The following is a 19,334-nucleotide window of genomic DNA, read 5'->3' on the forward strand; positions in this document are numbered from 1 at the left end:
CTCTGAAGTTACAGAGGAAATATGAGGCCTTGGCTTTATAGACAAACCATTGAACCCTGACCTATTACCTGGGTTTTCATGTTTCAAACAGACTTTGCTGCAAAGACATGAATGTCAATGAAAAAACCATTAGACTCTCAAAAGTAATAGCAAGAAAAAAAAAACAAAAAACAAAAAAAACCAAAAAACAGAAAACTTAATGTGCGTGGAGTCACACTGTTTTGGTGTTTTGGTTTGCTTTTGTTGAAGACAAGCTATCTCACAGGAAGAGGGCAGGAAACTGATTTTCTTTACTCTGTAGGAGGGCTGAGAAAAATGCAAAAAACCTCATTTCAGCCCTTTAGAAAATACTATTTGTTGCTTCAGCGCTAGAAAATGTAGAACACACTCCACAGAGCTTTTATTTCAACGTTCCTAGTTTAGTTATTGCTGTTTCAACAGCTGAATTAGATAGAGATTCCAAAGTGTAGGTATTTAGTTTCTTTTCTAATACTGTGGAAACTCAGTGAAGCAATGACATGTGTTTCTTCTGTTTTCTCTTAGTTTTTCTTCATTGATTATCTTCTTAAAAACATGAGAAAAAATTATAAATTAGTGTAGCCTCATCTGCAATAATATCGTGCATGAGGAGTTGCTTTTGCATCATTAACTGAAGGTTAAAAATAGCCCAACAGTTCATAGCCATCTCTTTGTAAATAGCAAAAATCTAGGAGAAAAGATCAGTCTTGGACTTCTGAATGATTTTATGTTCCATACTTCTCTGTCCAATGGTGTGTCTGTGGCACCTCTCATCATTTTTGCTGCAGAGACAGAAATGGTGCTTCAGTCTTCGGTGAATTCCATGCCATTCCATTCCAAGCAATGAATAATTCACAGATTATTCCCAACCCATAGCTAATAGATCAGGAAAAGACACTAACAAGAAGATGTGTCTTTTTTCCCCCCAAAAGAAAGGAAAAAAAATCCACAAATATCCAGATAATAGCACATAATATTTTGAAATTATGAGGTGGAAAAGTAAACAATCAGTCAGGGCTGAATTTCTTGCTGTATAAACTTCCATATTGGCCACAGATCCTGTGGGAAGCATTTGGTGATAACAGTAAGTGAGAAGATTTTTGGTCAGATGATTTCACATCTGCAGAGTGACTTGGAAACAGTGAATGAAACTTGTTTCTAAATACATGGTCATGCTATGATGTGTTGCATAGTCCAACCAACTTTTTTCAATCTGTCTTCTGGCATAGAGATATTTGACCACTACTAGATTTCTGGAAAATTACTCATGCTTCAACAACTTTTAGCAAGGTGTTCTTACACTGCAAATTTTGGTAGTGTTACTAGGTCCAGCTGGTCTTCTAAGGATGGAATTTGAATATGCTGAAAATGCTGGATGTTAAGCAGAAATTATAATAATAATAATATTGTGAGAAAAAATGAACTCATATTTTCTTTTAGTTTTGATTTTCATATTTTCAGTAGAGATAATACTAAGAAATTGGCTTATTCCTGTCTTATCCTTTCTATGGCATAAATTCTGAAATACTGAAATAAACATATATCATAGTTCATTTATTCAGTAACTTAAGCTTTTTTTTTTTTTTCTTTTAGTAACTCCTGGTGAAACTGTTGCTGTGGATACACAAACCAGGGTAACCAAGGAAACCACCACCTTCAAACCAGAAATGCCATCTTCTGTGCTTTTGGAGGTTCCAGCCTTGGCTGACTTCAATAAGGCATGGGCAGAACTCACTGACTGGCTTTCTCGACTGGATCGAGAGATAAAATCTCAGAGAGTGAAAGTAGGTGATCTTGATGACATCAACGACATGATCATCAAACAAAAGGTATGAGAAACACTGATTTTTCCAGTTGAAAGCCTTGTGATCTTAGTTGTGTATTAAATCCTTTCAACGAGGAACACAGGAGAGATGGTAGGCTGCAATACATGCAGTTGTCACTTCAGCTACTTTATCCCATGAACACAATTATTGGATGAAATGTTTAGATAATTAATTGAGGAGAAAAGAAAAAGTATTTACTATTTTCTCTGGTATTTGAAGCAGAACTCTCTATGTTTCTGTTGCTTGTGCTGTAAGAGTATGTAAACCAATGGCTGAAATACAAACTTCATGAGAACAAAGGAATTGCATAGTAAGCTCCAGGCTGCCAGGAAGAAGACGACCCTGTTTCACACCTTTTCTTATGTTACTTCTTAATAACTTTCTGGGAGCCTTACATGCTGCTGCTCTCGGTTTATCAAAGGCACCTCAGTTGTCTTAACAAAAACAGCAGCTCATTAATGCAATTGTTTTGTCAGCAAAACTTCATCAGTGCATCACTTTCCTTTGAAAACACAGAAAAATACAGAAATACATGTTTTAGGAGAAAAAAGGCTAAATTTTAGCTACTCAGTAGCAATAAAAGTAATTTTGTATTATACAGCTCTAAAGAAATTACCTGCCTTCTAGATTTAGTATTGTTCAATATAAAAGATTTGCCTTACCTGCACAAAACTTTTCAGTGCTAAATTTCTGTTCAGTTCAGTTCTAAACTGAGTTTAGGAGTCCCAATTATAAGATTCTGTTGTTTTTTTCATAATCTTCCTCCTCATAAAAAAAAAAAATCTGATTTATTGCAAGGAAGATATTGACATTCTTCTCTTTGCTTAAACTAGAAATAGAGGGAGAAAAAAGGTATAAATTTTATTGAGGCTCTGTACTGAGACATTTTAAAGAAAATATGCTGATGTTTCATGGGATTAATTTTGCTTGTTTTCTTATACTTCCTTTTCCCCCCAGTGCTTTAAACTATTTTTGAGAAATTTGGCTGGCTTTACCTTCTGTATGATGAACATGTTAGTATCATCTTGATTAATGATGATTATATTTGCTAAGTAGAATTACATACTGCTTCACTAATTAAAATATCCTTAAAACAGAATGGATATAAGTGATAATTCCAGTGCCATCTGCACTGGGCATTAGGTTAAAATAGTTGTTATGTTGTTTGGAAAGGTTGATGGCCAACCTTTATCTTTTAGTGATTTTCAGAATAATTTTTGGTTTAAAATTTTATATTGTAAAATACTTTCTTCAGCATTATTCAGTTTTCTTACTTATACCTCACTTTAGCATTTTATTCTGGCAGGCAAAATCCATAGTTTGCTTCCTTCTGCAGATGTGTTTTACTTAAATATGAGATCAAATTATTAACTCTTCAGAATTTCAGTTAATATTATGTATATTTTAAAATTAACTGCTTTGAATTTGCATTTTATCTTAGTTCAGGGCTAAAATATTTTAACACTACTGCAGTCTGTTCCTGGCTGGGTAGCCCTGTCTCTTTTTTTGCTAGCATGCTGTGCTGGTAACAAAACCAGCAGGAAAACTCTTTTTTGTCATGCTTACCTCTCTAATTGGCTGTGCAACAGAATGTGACATTTAATATATTCTCTGATGAAATGGAAGAACCAATGTCTATATATAGACTGCAGTTCTGTTAGCTGTCTCCCTCTTCTCCAGTGATCATCTTAATATCACTTAATACATGGAAATGAATGCCATGAAATATTTCATTCTTCTTGTGAATCTAGCACTGGATTATTAGGTGAGATTAGGACGGACAATTTTCAAAACTGACAAAGAATTTTTAGGTTTCAAAAAAAAAAAAAACCCAACAAAAACCTACCCTGCTTTCTAATGTGTGGAGTGTCTGCAGCAGTCTGTGAGCTGATGAAGTTGGACGTGTGGGTACTTGACTAATCCGAAAAGTCACGCCAGATATGATCTAAGTTGGAAATCCAAAAGTAGTGCTTACCTCCCCTGATCTGCGCATTCCATAGAAGATTGCAGGGATATTTTTCCTGTGGCTGTAATTTAAAAGTCATTGAAAGTCACCACACTGCATCGTGGTTTATTTGGAGAGTTTATTGCATCTTTACAGGTACCTCAGTAAGATTTAATGAAAGTTCCATCCTTGTAGATTGACCTGTTTTTTTTAAAGTCAATTCTTAGACTTTAGGTGTAAAATACCATCTGAAGACAGCCAAATACTTCCCTTATAAAAATGCATCATTACAGAGATAAATGCTTAAAGAAAGCTGTTTCACTATAAAACATCTCTAGCTGCTCACCCAGAATTTAGAATGCTTCAAACAGCTCATCCTGTTGTTGTGTTACCAAACCCTTACTGCTTTTGGGTTTTGTTTCCATTTCATATTTCATTCAAAGCAGAGAGCCACATTTCTAATAGTAAATTGCAATGTCAGAGCAAACATTTTAAAAGGAAAGAAATCCCATATCCTGGCAGTGTATGTAACAGGCCATTTTCCAAATCATTCAGGTAAAAATAAGTGACCTTAGGTTGTCCTTTCTTTCACAGCAGCATGTAATGTTGTTGAAGCTCCATCTCTGAGGTCATTTTGGTTAAGTTCGCTTCAATCTGATTGTATAAAGGATCACAGCCACTAACTTTGCCATATTTTTCCTCCATAAAAGTTTAAGACATCATTAGCCCTCACTTGAACTTTGCTTGGAGCTGATCTCAGTGAATTGGCACTCTTGTGTGAATAGCACATACACGGGTTAATTATAGGATAATAAAACTCAAAAAAGACAACTATTTTTAAAAAAAGGCTTTTTTAGTGGCAGCTTCGCCTTAACGAAAGAAAAAATACAAATTAAATTCTCCTAAGTGGTGCACATAATATATAGTAAAAGTAGTGTACTAAAAGAGTAGCGTGATGACTGCTCATTTCTAATATCTATAGTTAATCTTTCAGTCAAATGAGTGGTATACTTCAAGCAAATGCATTACATATTTTAGTCATCTATGACTGTGTATTATATTCTTAAACTCTGTATAATTAAACTAAAAGATACTAAAAAGTGTGTAGTAAAGATATTAATACTAGCGTTAGTGTCATCTGTGTTTTCATTAAATGAAAATGATTATATTTTTCTCATCTTCTTGAAGATGCCTTGGCAGGCTGACAAGACTCATATTGTTTCTTTAGATGAGAAATAATGCAAATAAAGTTCATGGGAAAGTCCATGGCTGTATAACATGCCGTGATGTAGGGAGGTGAGGGACATGACAAACTATGGTGCACCCAGTTACTTCAATTCAATGTCCTTACTTCAAAACAATCAACATGCTTTATATTTGAAGCTCAGGTGGGGGTTCTTCATAAAAGAGAAAATTGTGATGAACAGGACGATTATCCAAAACGGATAAACTCCATTTTGCTACATTTTAGAAAAATGGAAACCTTACTTAAGATGCCAACAAGCCTTTACTCAGAAACTCTGATCTGGCATCACATTTTGAGAAAGGTTTGTAGCAGGAATAGATTTCTACTGAAAGTGGTGAATCATGGAGGCTGTGCAGAGCTTGAAGTTAATTAACAATGCTGTTCAGAGAGACCAGGTACTATAATCTCCTTAAATTTTGAATTCTGTCCATGGATTTTGCCAAGGTATGCTGTCCATCCAAATTTTTTGAGACATACATAGTTGAAAGCATGACTTTTTTATTGCACTGGATGAACATAGATTTTAATTAGTAAAAGGTATTATAATAAGTATTATATGAATGGGACTACAATTTTCTGTGTCTGCTTTTATTCATTGATTCTAAGAGTTAAATAGGTTGAATCTTCACTTTTAAGTGCAGCAGAAGGGACTAATCTGAAAAAAAGGTATTTATTAGAATGAGACCAACCTACTTACTGAGACTTTTATGCAAAGAAGAGGACAAGATACTTTCTGGATCGATTATTTGTGTCATCCCAGAGTAGTCAACCAAAAAGATGTAGAGAATTTATTTCTGTCTAATTAATTTGTCACTATTCAAAGAAAGGTGGGTTTGATCATCTGTCAATTGGAGAAGTAAACAAAACTAGAATGAGGAAATGTTTTCACTTTTAATTGTAATTTTTTTTTCTATAGTTGAAAATCTTTTCCAGATGATGGGTAGTAAAATAACAGTTAAGGAAAAATATTTGTTTATAAACTGCAGAAAAAAAGGGTGGGCTTAACATACAATACTCTTGTTTGAGTATTTTTATCTATCCTTTCCCATGGTTACATATCATGCATTTTACTGCACAACTTAAATGTGCATTTTCATGTGCAACCTTACAATTAATATCAACATAGATCAGAAGAATGTGAAGTTTTCTGTCCAAACTGTGTTCCAACATCCATTTTTGTAGACATAAAAATATAATTTTCCAGACTTTTATCCTGTTATTACAGAAGCAACTGTAAGTTCCAAATTAAAATTTGCAGTTCTGCATTACTGTGTGTGTATCAGTGCACTCTAGATGTGCCTGTGTTGAATGAGAAGTTGTAGTTACAGACAGAGGCTTTTGCTCTGTCTATATAGTTTATCTTAGAAGTGTGAGCTGTAGGCAAGGTGGAGTCTTCACCCTTTTGGCTAGTGTACTTTAAGGTCTACAGAGTTTTGCAGGAGTTTCATTTTAGTGACAAATGCATGAAAAGATCCATGCATCCTCAGATAATGTACTGTAAAAGACCATAACAGAAGATTTTACACTTGGATCTGAACATTTCCAGTTCCTGTGATGTACTTAAAAGGAAAAATTTTGCTAGTCCAGAATCCAAGTGTGGTGCCAGTAAGTTGGGAATTTACATTCACACTTTCTGAATCAAGCTTCAAGACCACATTTCCTCATCCCTTGCTCTGTGCTGTCATGATGCTTTGAGCGTTGTTTTCAAATATTGTAGGATCTTTCTTCATATGAATACACAACTGCAGACATTCCCTGTGTCACTGTTGGACCAGGATAAACTACCCTGATAAAGCAGGGCTGGTGCTGAAACTGATTCTGCAGCATGTTGGACGGTTCACTGGCATTTTTGTGCATCCTCTCCGATACCATAACCCTACAGATGACTTCATGGGTTAAAGGTTGTGCAAAAATCTCACTTACCTCTGTGAAATTTACCATAGGATATAACTGCTCAGGAGACACCATCATTATTCTATGTGTATTTCAGAGTGTTATTGCTGTTGCATTTAATATGGGATATCTAGTGGAATTCTTCTTTTATTCTGTCATGCTGTTAGACTTCTGAAATTACTTCTAATTTATGAAAGTACTAGAAATCTGGTTTTGGTTTCTGAAGTGAATAAAAAAACAAATAAATGAACAGTTTTCTAAATATATTAATTTATTATTTTGAATTTAAAATGACAAGATTTGTGGTCCTGAAATGCTTTTGTTTTTTTGCAGAATAGAGGAAAATGAAAAAATGCCTATCAGCCTTTCAGTTTCTTTCTAAAGGTTAGAAAATGCAGTAGGATGCTCTAGAGAGCCTGGAAATCTGAGTCTTTAAAGGGAAAGGGAAGAAAAAAAGATCTATTAGTTGGAAAATTGGACCTCAAGGGATATAGAATATGTCAGGAGACTGGTTTTTTAATACTTTGTTGAACAAAAAGACAGCTGATATTTTAAACTAGCTTGGCCAGCTCATTACTGTGTGTTACAGAGTATATTTGTTTTCTGCAACAGTAAAAACAATGTCTAAATACTGTCTTTTGGAGTGTGATTAACAGCTATTTCTTTATTTCTCTATTATGTTAATTACTAGGACATGTATAAAAGTTGTACCTCTGATTCTAAACTCATTGAAGTAAAACAGTTACTTTCATCATTTTTCAATTAGTTTTCAGTCAAGCTGTAGATCAACATCCAAATAAAAACAATATAACAGTTATACCTAAAGATAACATTCCTCTTTTTGCTTTTATTGGCCTATTTTGAAATAATTTGAGGTGGTTTTTTTTTCCAATTCTGGGCAAAGATAAATTATCATGATTAATACAACTGGCATCTTGTTCAGCAGGGAAAGGATAAGAGTGTAGCAACTCAGTTTTGTTTGCATCAATATGCTGAATATTAGAAGTATCAGCTTTTCATTAGGGCTGCATTTTTCAGTAGCAATTTTTTTTAATTTCTGAGTCTGATCTATGCTATAAGTATTAATTATGTATTCCATCAACACTGGATCTTACATGATCTGCTTTTTTTAATCTGAATCATTCTTTCATTTTGTGCTTTTATGCCACCAGTATGTTCAGCTCAGAGACCCTGCTGCATGAGGTCCTCTACAAGTGCACCATGGAAAGTTCATACCATGGGCATGGAAAGGGTTTTACAGTTGTGTGCTGTCCACAGGGACATGGGAAAATCCTGCTGTGCTGGAAAGTGCAAAAAATCCCCAAACCCTCATGAGTTCTGTGTGTGCCCAACCAGGATAAAAATGCGAACTAGATTCTGGTCTGAATTTAATATGGCCCTCACCAACATGCTGAGGGAAGGGATCATTCCCCTTTAATCAACCTGTGGGAAGCATCTGGAGTTGTGTGCCTGGTTTGGGCTGCCCAGTGCGCAGGAAAGACCTTCAGGGAGTCCAGTGAGGAGCCAGCAATGTGGTTGGGGCAGGAGAGCACTTTAAATGAGGAGGGGCTGAACTGGGCTTGCTCAGCCTGGACAGAACTCAGAAGGCAGCTGCTTGCTCCCTGCAGCCATGAGATGGGAGTCTGCAGAGAAGATAGAGCCAGACTCTTCTCAAAGGTTCCCAGCAGAAGGACGAGAGTCAACAGACACATGCTGCAGCAAAAGGAATTCTGATGAAATATTACGAGAAAAAATGTGCATGATGAACATAATGAAACATTGGAACAAGCTCTCCAGAGATATCAAGGATTCTCCATCCTTGGAGATATTCATCACAAAGCTGCATAGAGCCTTGTGTGACCTCTTGACATGACTGAATTTGGTCACATTTGAGCAGTAGCTGAGCAAAATTATCTGGAAAAGAAAAATTATTCTGTCATAATATATAAATGCTATTCTCAAATATGGATTCTGTGTTTTATACCTTGACAGTGAAACATGCTTTAAATGAAGGAAATCATGGCTTTATTTCCTGCTTTGTAACTCTCCAACCTCAGCCGTGATTTGCGTTAAGGACTGGAGAAGTCCTGTTAAAATTCAGACACTTTATTTTTAGTTCTAAATGGTTCTGAGGATCTGCTAAGACAGTTACACTAATTTTAGGGAGCTTTAGTTTTGTACCAATATTGATATATATTATTAGAAGTAGTAACAAGAAAATATAAGAGTGGCCTTGGTTTTATTCAGAAATTGTGGGAAATATAAAAGCAGCTTGTTTCTAAATAATGATGCAATGTACAAAATTCTAATCTAGTTAGAATCATAAAATGCAAATTAAAACTAAGGGGAACAATTGTATATTTGCTCGTTTAATGTTTGAGGAGATGGTGCTGCTCTTCAAGAAATAAGTTTTCTTCTGTAAGAAAATAAAAACATCCAATCCCAGCAGACCTCCCTAATGAAGCTGATCTTGAAACACAGTTCTTTTATGTGGAAAGGAAAATAACCCCAGAATTTAAATTAAAAAATCTGTGATCTTGAAATCTGCCCTATGTGTTTCCAATGTGCCAAGGGTATTCTGATACTTCCATAAACACATCCAGTAATGATATAGGTTTGGGGTTTTGCTAGCAGATGGACAATTCCCTCCTGAGGCAGAACAGCCAGCAGTGTCATTATCATCCTTTTTCATGAAGGGATTGTTTAAAAAAATGTCACTAGCTTTAAAAAATGCAGTATAATCTTTATAATAAGTAGTTTATAGTAACTTAGCTCTACTGCAGTAAGCACAATTCTTGGAATTCTGTTTTCTCTTTTCCCAGTAGAATTCTATGATAATTTTTTTGCACTTAGAGAAGCTGTCATGGAGAGTTCTCAGTTGATTTACATGTACATATTGTTTTATAACACTCACGTTAAGTAATAAAAACCACTCAAATAAGTACTTTACTTGAATGTAAGGAGACAAGCATCTTAACTCACTCCAGTGAAACATTCAAATTTTGTGCTATGTAGAGCTGCTTACAAGTGAAAGGAAAAAAATTTAAAAACACTGTAAGAGAGGCTTAAAGGCATATTTTTATTCAGGAGAACCTGGTTCTTGAAAAATATTCTCTATTCCCTAACCATTATACACATTTTATTTTTTTCATGTGCCCCACCACTAGCTGTGTGCTGTCACTAGATTTAAGGTAAATAAACACCAAGTTCCTTTGGTTCTGGGAAGGCAGTGGGGGATAGAACTTCATCTTGTGAAGTTGGTGCTATGGGAGGAATTCAGGAGAGAGGAACACTGTGCTTGGAATTTGTTTCCCTTGCCGCCACCTTCTTCCCCTTTGTGGAACATGACCTGTTTTCTGCTGCCTGGATTCCCCTTTGACTCATCTTTTCTCCAACATATTCTCCTTTTGTGTCTACTAAATTGAATTTTGTATGCAGAAGCTGAGGTCGAAATTTCTGATTTTGTCTAGCCCATCTAACATTTCTTAATGATAAGCAATGTGTTGAAGAAGCCTTAGATTCTAGCACTTCAAGGATCTCTTTTCCTTTCACTAGCTGGGGATGGAGGGGGATAGGGTTTTAGGTTTATTTTTTCTTTTGTTTTATATAGATCAAATAAAAGTAGAATTTGTTTTGTTCAGTATCTTTCATTACTGCAAAAATAAAATTTAAAAAATTCATATTAGCCAACAGAGAATTTACAGTGTAAATAGAATATTAATTTTTCAAGTTAAGACTGCAATGAGATCCTAGAAAATGACTGCAGCTTAAATGCACCTGCAGCTTAAAATACAAAAGTACTTCTACTAAAAGCAATAGGACAGTTTTCCTCAAGAAAGAGACATTAAAGTATTTTTCTGAATTGAAACAGAGAATTCAGCTCTCCATGTAATCAAGTCCTGAAGGAGTACTTAATTAAAAAAAACCCTGGTTTTGTAGTAAGTGTGGACCATTTCTCCAGGCTCTCATCTGTCTCTGTTACCAGCTGATACAATAAGCAAGGTAACAAATCAATCTCAGAACTGTATTCTGCTGCTTCTGTGGACCATTTTCCTTATTGAGCTAAAAGATCAATTTAACTGCTCACCATGGCACTCCTAATGGTCAGGTGCTTTCTACCTGCAGGAGGGATTTTCTCCAGCCAAATATGAGATTCATACATGAGAGTTAGTCACTTCAGCCAGTTCTCGAGTTCCTTTTTCATGCTTCTGGATTTGTCAGATTCTCCAGATGAATTGTTAAATATGGAATTCACCCTGGGTTTCATGCAGTGAGGAGAGGGGAAATTTTTCCTGGAATGGATTCTTGCTCTCAATACACAAGCTCAGGTATAGATACCTACCTCCATTTAGTCTCACTCATCTCCACCCTGTGAGGAGCAGTTTTCTGCTGGAAAGAACCAGAACATTCCACTGGGAATGAAGCAACTCAGTGATTGTCCCCAGCAGGATTCCTGGCACAACCCTGCAAACCAAGCACTTTTCCTGTAATGTGGAACAGCCAGTCCCTACCATTTGTTAGCGTGAATAAGCTTCTGGATATCCAGACCAAAGGCACTGATTTTACTCCATTGGGACACTGAAAAACTCCCTGATTTGTCTCTTTTTCCTCTATCCATTTCTTTTGTCACCCCTGAAGGCCACAGTTCCAAGTTTTAATTTAATTTGATTTTAGTATTAAAAAAACCAAACCCAATGCCACAAAACAAAACTACAAAAAAATAATGTTCTAATATTAGCAGAGGTAAAGTGAAAAGCTGTATTTTGATACTCAAAGTGGCTTCTTTTTGATGTTCTAACAGAACAGCTTGACACTTTGCTTCTGTGAGAAACAAAACATTAGGATCAGCAGTTGTTTCTAATTAGAGGAGAAGCTGGTTTTGATATTTTAGGAAAAAATGGTTCTAAGGTAACACAAATACCCTGTTTTATTTTTCCTTCATGTTCAGAGAAATATCTGTTGTATTTTTTGACCAAAAAGCAAGGAAGTTAAAAGGAAGAAATAATAAGCAGAAGGTGAATTTAAGCATTTTCCTCTTTGTGGGAAGAATGATGGTTTTTGGGCTACTGCAAGTTGCCAGTTATGTCTCGCTGCATATGTCATGGAATCTTTTATTCAAACAGACACTTTTGAAGGTGGCATGATATGTGATGATATCTCAGGGTAAATGTCCAACCTTTTGACATATGTTTGACCATTTTCCTTTCTGGTATTTAATCAGTGTGTCTTAAATTCCTGCTGTGCATTGGGATCAACACTGATAACATTTTAAAATGTTATTATAAATCCTTCTACTCCTTCATATGTGGTCCATATGGCATAATATTTCTGATGAAAACTGGTATATGTGGCACACTCTTATAATGTCATTCAAATGTGAGACTCAGCTCTGACAGAGTGGTTGTGTTTTGCAAAGAAATGATGGTACATCAGAACACATAAAAACTATTAGCTTTTTTGCTGGTAGTGTGATTTGGGGTGGGGCTTCCTCCCCACCTGGACCTGTCATTGAGGCATGTGATAAAAAACAAGAACACTGATGCTGGGGAACCACATTATATCTGTGCTCGCTAGATGACAACTGTGAAAGCTTGGCATCAAAGTGCTGTGGGACAGTTGATAAAATCAACTCCCTCAGCCATTTGTATTTTGTATTCCTTGACTAATTTAGCGGCAAAAATAAAAAACAAACCAAATTCAGTATTTATTTACTAAAGAGGATTTCCCATGCACTTTTTTATGAGGGGCAAGTCCTTTAGAGGCAGCAGAATCTGAATGGGGGCTGAGCACAGCCAAGTGGCCCTTCTGGTAGGTGACTGTAATATGTATATTGAGCCTGATATTATGAATCCAAAAATATCACTTCTGTGTTCCTGTACTAAGTGTTCCAGAGCTACACAAACCTGCAATATAATCCACAACAGACATTGCTGATATGATTGATTTAGACACAGAAGGGTTCCCAGAAAAGAATTAGTGGTGTTTTGTGCATTTAAATTATAGTACTGATAAGGTGCATGTGGATGAAAAAACTTTCAACCAGGTAATTTCAAGTAATTTCAACCAGATAATTTCAGCTTGGAGGAAAAAAACTTTCAACCAAGTAATTTCAACCAGGATTTAGATCATTGTTCTGAGCTGAGCAAAAAAGGTGAAATTGTCTCACTTGTCTTGTGATTATGGTTAAGAGAAGTCAAGAAAGATGGATTAAATGTAGGTGGAGAGGAAAGGGTAAGAAAACCAATGTAATTCTTGAATTGGAAAAGTTTGCAAGACTCTTAGTTTGTCTTCTCTAAGACATAGTTGTATAAAGGTCTCTATTAGTGAAGTGCAAAAATTCAGGGAAGGAGAAAAAACTGTAACATAGAAATGCTCTTGTTTTTTTCTAGACTAGTACATGCAAATTTAATATCACCATATTTCCCTCCCCCATCTCCTCCTCTTCCTGCTAGACTGCAGAAGTATTTAGGTCAAACATCACCTGCCTTCTGAGAAGGATATCTTACAAATATCTTTCTTTGACTCTTTCTAGCCAAATATGCTGAGATTAAGGAATATCTTTCATATTTAAACTTTTATTCAGTCATGTTAGTTCATTTTGCTTATTAGTGTCTATATTTTTATTAATTTTGTTTCCCAATATTTCTTATCAAGGTGTGATTATTCTATTTTACTTAATTATGTTCTGTTTTGTATGAATGTAATAATTTTGTATGTCTCTATTAATTAGAATGGTTTATACATAAGGCAGAATTGTAAGTGGAATCTAAGGGAAATGTGCACTTGACTTTTCATTTCCTTGGGTGCTCATTACCCAATTCCTTTGAAATTCTTTCATTAGCCAATCTTAAAATCACAAATCTTAATTAAAATAACAGGACAGCCTTTGGAGACCTCTTAGCATAGAATACAAAGCATTTAGTTTTTATTATGAGAAAATTGGGACTTTTCCACTCTAGGGTTCACAGGAAATGTGTTCTTTTGACTTCATGTTTCATTGTATGCCCATTTCTGAATTCTATGGGTTATGTGATCATTGTTAGGCTTTGCTGTAGGGTTGATCCTCAGCTATGCTATTAAACAATATATAGGATAAATGATACTTCATCCTGTTTTGAATGATGGGTAAATCACCATTTATATTATAATTTTGAACTCTCTTTCCTTCTACTGCCATTGCATAATAAGACTTTTCACTGTAATTATCATTTTCAGCACAAAAACCATATAAATAGCAGATTATTTTTTAGTACTATCTCAGAAAGAGAAGAATGAACAGCAGGACTCATTTCCAGCTCCCTGTACTTCAAAAGAATTGTAATGGATTATTAAAAATAATGTGAAAACATGCACTTTTTAACAATACTCAACAGAAAATGATGATCTTTTAGGGCTTTGCTACTGATGCTTCTCCTTGGAGACATTCTGACTTCATTTCAATCTGCCTCTGTAGTTTTTTTCCTTCCTTTTCCAAATTAATTTGAATTTTGCCTGTGAGGGATGCACTGTTAGGAAGGTAACCCAGCACAGAGGATGCCAGTCCCTGTAAGGGTTGACCACGACAAACTGTTCCTGGGCAGCAACCTGCTGCCAGTATTCTGTCTGCTGGTGCTCCTCCCGTCTGCTGCTTGTCTGGTGCTCTGGGCAGGGAAAGAAAAAGAAAAAGAAAATCAAATTGGGAAGAGGTTCATTGAAACAATTCAGAACTAACTGCTAAGCAGCCTAGAGGCTAAATGTTAAAACTAGTTTTTAGTTCTAATTTTATGGTCTGCACTCTCAGGCAATGAGAGATGGAAATAATTATACTTACTATAATATGACTATATTTTCTCAGAACAATTTCTATTATGCTTGATAAGAACTTTCATTTTTAGAGGCTTTTAGATAGTGTCCACATCCATGTGGAAAGCTGCTTTTCATGAGAAATTAATTGAGAAATGTAAGATTTTTTTTTTAACAGATTCAGCCACAATTCTGTCTGGCGCGTTACCAATGATCTGGGAAAATACTCTGTTACAATTCTGAAATACTCTGGTGTACTTTTTAGTATTTGTTAATATCCAGTTCTCTCTATTTAATGATTCCACTGGTATTAAATATCTCTAAAAATGCAGACATCTATGTATGTCAGTCCATTTGTGTTTGGTGAGGAAAACTAGGAGAGTGATCTTTTTCTATACAGTAATTCTTAATGTTTAAACTTCACTTTCTTAATTTGGTATGGTTTAATACAAACTACTCAATCACTTAAAAATAATGACACCAAAAAAAAAGAATCTGAAAACATTATTTAAAATTAGGATCTCCATAATAGAAGTCTGGTTGAATTTACACTCCTACGGGAGAGAAGAGAGTAATATTTTGAAGCACATTAACTAAATTTCAATTTGCAGTTCAGAGAAAACTCACTACTTTGGAATTGTCTGTAAAAATGTAGAAGGGTTTTTTTTTTTTTTTTTTTTTTTTTTTTTTTTTTTTTTTTTTTTTTTTTTTTTGTTATTTTAGTAATGAATGGAAGAGACACGACTGTGTGTACAGCATTTTACAGGAAAAGGAGGCGGGGGGGGGGGGAAGGGAGGCAGAGGGTTAAAAAGATGTTCCCAGATATTTTTGTCCACTCTTACAGACTGTGTGTTGCAGACAATAATATGTACAAAAAGAAAGGGAAGTATATTCCTCAGAACAAACTTGAAATTTTGCTCATTTATATACCCACTGCCTCTGAAAAAAGAGGTTTATAATGTGTAACAAATCACACATCAAATTACATGACCGAGATGCAGAGATTTTTATTATCCTTGCCATCCTTTCTGCCTTATTCTCATTTACCATTGATACCTGTCAATAAACCATAATCTGTGGGCACTTTTTATATGAGTTCTTAAGGAAGAAGCTTGCAAACTGTGCAGGGCAGGGATCCCATCTTCATCTCCCTTTAAATATTCTTTAGACGCTGGAGATTCTATTATAGAAAACCCATCATACCTATTATGCATTAATTGTTTTGATCATATTTTAGCCACAATACAAATTCCGGGCATATCTCACTGAGTAATGAAAAAATCATTTGTAATTCTTATTCATAGACACAAAATTGGGGCAGATCATAGCAAAAATGATTGTTTGTTTCCTGCTACTGAAACGTTAGATGGGTTATCTCAGACTTCCAGACCATTTGGCCATCAGAGAGGAGACTGTTATCTGTTCTGACATAATCTACTTGCAATGGCTACTTTGGTGCACAGTTTCAAAATGACAACATGCACAATGCATCATAATTATGTCCCTTTCAGGAATAACATTTGCAGAAAGACTTCTTGATTGTAATAAAGTGTCTCTGCATCTGTGGGAGCTAAAAATAACCCTTTTAAAGATGTGGTTGTAAGGGATGTTTCCCAAATTATTGCATGGGGTTCACAATATGTTTTTAGGGGTGATAAAATGCAGAATCATATGTATGCATAATAGGCAGGCAACATTCAGTGGTAAATTCAATCAAGAATGAAATGCTATTACGTGCAAACACCTCCTGGGCTTGTGCAGAGGTAATGGAGCATATGAAATAGATAAAGTGACAGCCAAGAGAGGAAGAAGATATGTGACTTTCCCTACAACTTTGTTTAATAAAGCTTTCAACATACATTGTGGATATAATGTGTTGTATTGTCTTCATCCAAATCACCTTAGTTTTTATTCCATGCATTTTGTAGACTGTAATTTGGTGATAATGGCTTCTTTGCACAGCTCAGGAGTGATGAACAGGAGTAACAAAGTCTATTAATAAGAGAATGTGCATGTCCTTCCCAATACAGAGATCTTATTTTGAGTGGGTCAGGAAGAAAGTAATATTTTGCTTGTAAGAATCATCACTAAGTATTCAGTATTGAATATTTAAGGAAAATATATATGAGCAGGCTGATTACAAGCCAGTCTGTGTAAGAGCCAGGTGAAACGAGTTACCTATTTTCAGCCTTTCCTTACTTGTTACATGCTTATTTCTTCTGTGAAACATGCTTTATGAAATCTGTAGTCCTTGAAGTTTGTCTTGTGCATAATCAGTGATTTTGATTCAGTGGGTTTGATCTATGTTATAAAGTTCCAAGCCACGCTGGCTGAGTGAGGAACAGATTTTTATTGCTCTGCCTGAGAAGGGCTGCAACTGCAACATGGTTCAAGGAGTCAGGATGTGGGATCCTTTCCCCCTTGCTGTAGTTGGGAGCAATCTCATCAGACATGGGGAATTTATGCTCTTTTACTCCCTAAAAGGAGATGCAGTTGAATTCTCAGATGAACCGTCTCAACGTTGCCAAAATTTTCAGACTTTCTCGTTTCATTTGTGATGACTAAATAATTGGAATATGATGCAGCCATGGAAAGCATTTTAATATGTATTGTGTTTACTGGTTTTTTTAATTCCTTGATTTATCTAAAAAGTCAAGTGTTTGGAGACTCTTCTTAGCAGCAGCTAGAAAATATGTATTAGCAATATAAATAGTATATTATGCCAACATTGTAACAAATCAAACTCCTCCTGTTTACTACTAAAAGAAGATTTATTTATAACGCTATAGATTTCCCTATGATTTAGGAAAAAAAAAGATCTTGCATAGGATTTAGCATAAATTTGAATGAGGACAGCATTGCTCTTAATAAATATTTTGCATCTCACATAACTCTCTATTTGCAATAGATCTTTCCATATTTTAGGTTACAGAATTTGTATTTTATGGAGCCATAACAAATACAAGAACAAATGGGTTTTAAATGTGACTAAAAGAGGGTTTTATCACACTTGAGAGCACAATGCTTTACTGAGTCAAACCATCATTCTTCTGTCTAACCCAAGAAAATGTCTGTGGTGGTGACATTAGGGCAGGTTGAACAGGGAGAATGTATCAGCCTGGCTGCCTTCTGCTGATTGTTACCCTTGTACTGCCCCATCCACAGCATCCACAGCTCTTGGGTTTGGGACATCAGGAGTCCTTGTAGCATCTGTCTTTCAGCCTATTGTTCCTGAAGTTGCCTAATCCCTCTTTGAAACCTCTGATTCTTTTGGCCCTCACAACGTCCTATGAGCAAGATCTATATAGTCAGTACCTACTATGAAAATAAATACTTCTTCTTTTCTGTTCTAAAACAGTTTCTACTACAATAATGCAGCATAGTCCTGCCCACTGTCTTCTCTCTTTAAATGAAATACACATTCAGGAGTGAAATTTTTATTGTATTTAACGTCATCGGGTTTCCTAAAACTCGTTCCTGAAGGATTTTATAAAAAAAACTTTATATATGTATATATGTATGCATCCTACCTGAACTAAATCATCCTTCTCTGCATGCCTGTGGGCTTCTTTAAAAAAGCCCAGGAGTTTCTTTAACAAAAAGCTATGGCAGCTGTGGGACACCAGTTTCAAATCCTAGTGCTGGAGCTGCAGGATTGAAGCTGTGCGCTATGGTCACATCTCAGATTTCCCTCCTCACAGGCAGGTTGTGTCACTCCTGATTACAGACCCATCTTATTCTTCAGGCCTGGAATATAATCTCTGGGTTATTTTTTAGATTAGGTAATTAATCTTATTTTGAAGTACTTTTTGGTATATAATAGGATTCCAACACCAACACAGCCTTTCTTTCCTGTATTATTTGCATCTGTATGTTACAGTGCACTCTTTACTATTATTCTGTCACCAAACTTCTGAGAAATTATATGTCAGCTAAAGTAAAACAAGCTCTTCATGTCTTAGCTAAGAAATTGAGGCCAGCATTTTTAACAGAATTAAAAATAGAGAAAATTAAGTGCTAGCCTGCCATTTTGCACTGCCATTCCATTAAAAATATCATACTACAAAGAAACTACAATGGAAAAGATAGGCCAATTCTAATATCTGAGATAACTTTGAGGAAGAAATAATTTAGTAATTGTTCTTATTATTGGCAGTCTTATTTTAGACAGTCTCCAGGTACTGTTTCCCATCCTTCCCATTCTGTCTTTCTTCATTGTTTTCAAGTAATCAAAATAAAAGCTGAAAGAGTATTAGTTCTAAGAAACGTAGATGACCATGCTTTTATTCAAACCAACATTACAAGTTCTATAGAAAGTGAGGCTATAAATTAGCACAGGGTTCTATTTATTCTCTGTGCTGGTTTTGTAGTTGGCTTTTTTTCACAAAGGAATGGTAAATATACTAAAAAGGTCTTGAAGGAGATTTCAAATTCTTTGCAGTCCAGATTTTTGTATCAGGCAAGATCAACTAGACAGATAATTTCTGACCAGTTTCTATCTAACCTGCTCCATAAGATTTTTTTGTTCTCTGTATCTTTGCAGAATTCTTTTCCCACCACTTAGCAATCCTTGGCAGCCAGAAGATGTTTGTTTCCAGCCTTAATGTCCCCTGCTTCAATTTAA

The 19,334-nt window shown here is 35.4% G+C and overlaps 1 protein-coding gene across 8 annotated transcripts in view; it reads left to right on the forward strand.

Moving 5' to 3' along the window:
* DMD (dystrophin) overlaps nt 1-19,334 on the forward strand; it is a 1,148,514-nt gene that overhangs the window by 824,248 nt on the left and 304,932 nt on the right. For all 8 annotated transcript variants that reach the window (XM_030961382.1, XM_030961390.1, XM_030961407.1 and 5 more), the window contains one exon: nt 1,612-1,847. In XM_030961382.1, the coding sequence (XP_030817242.1) occupies nt 1,612-1,847 (236 nt within the window). The remainder of the gene's footprint in view (nt 1-1,611; nt 1,848-19,334) is intronic.

The sequence above is a fragment of the Camarhynchus parvulus genome, chromosome 1 (genome assembly GCF_901933205.1).
Source record: "Camarhynchus parvulus chromosome 1, STF_HiC, whole genome shotgun sequence".
Lineage (NCBI taxonomy): Eukaryota > Metazoa > Chordata > Aves > Passeriformes > Thraupidae > Camarhynchus > Camarhynchus parvulus.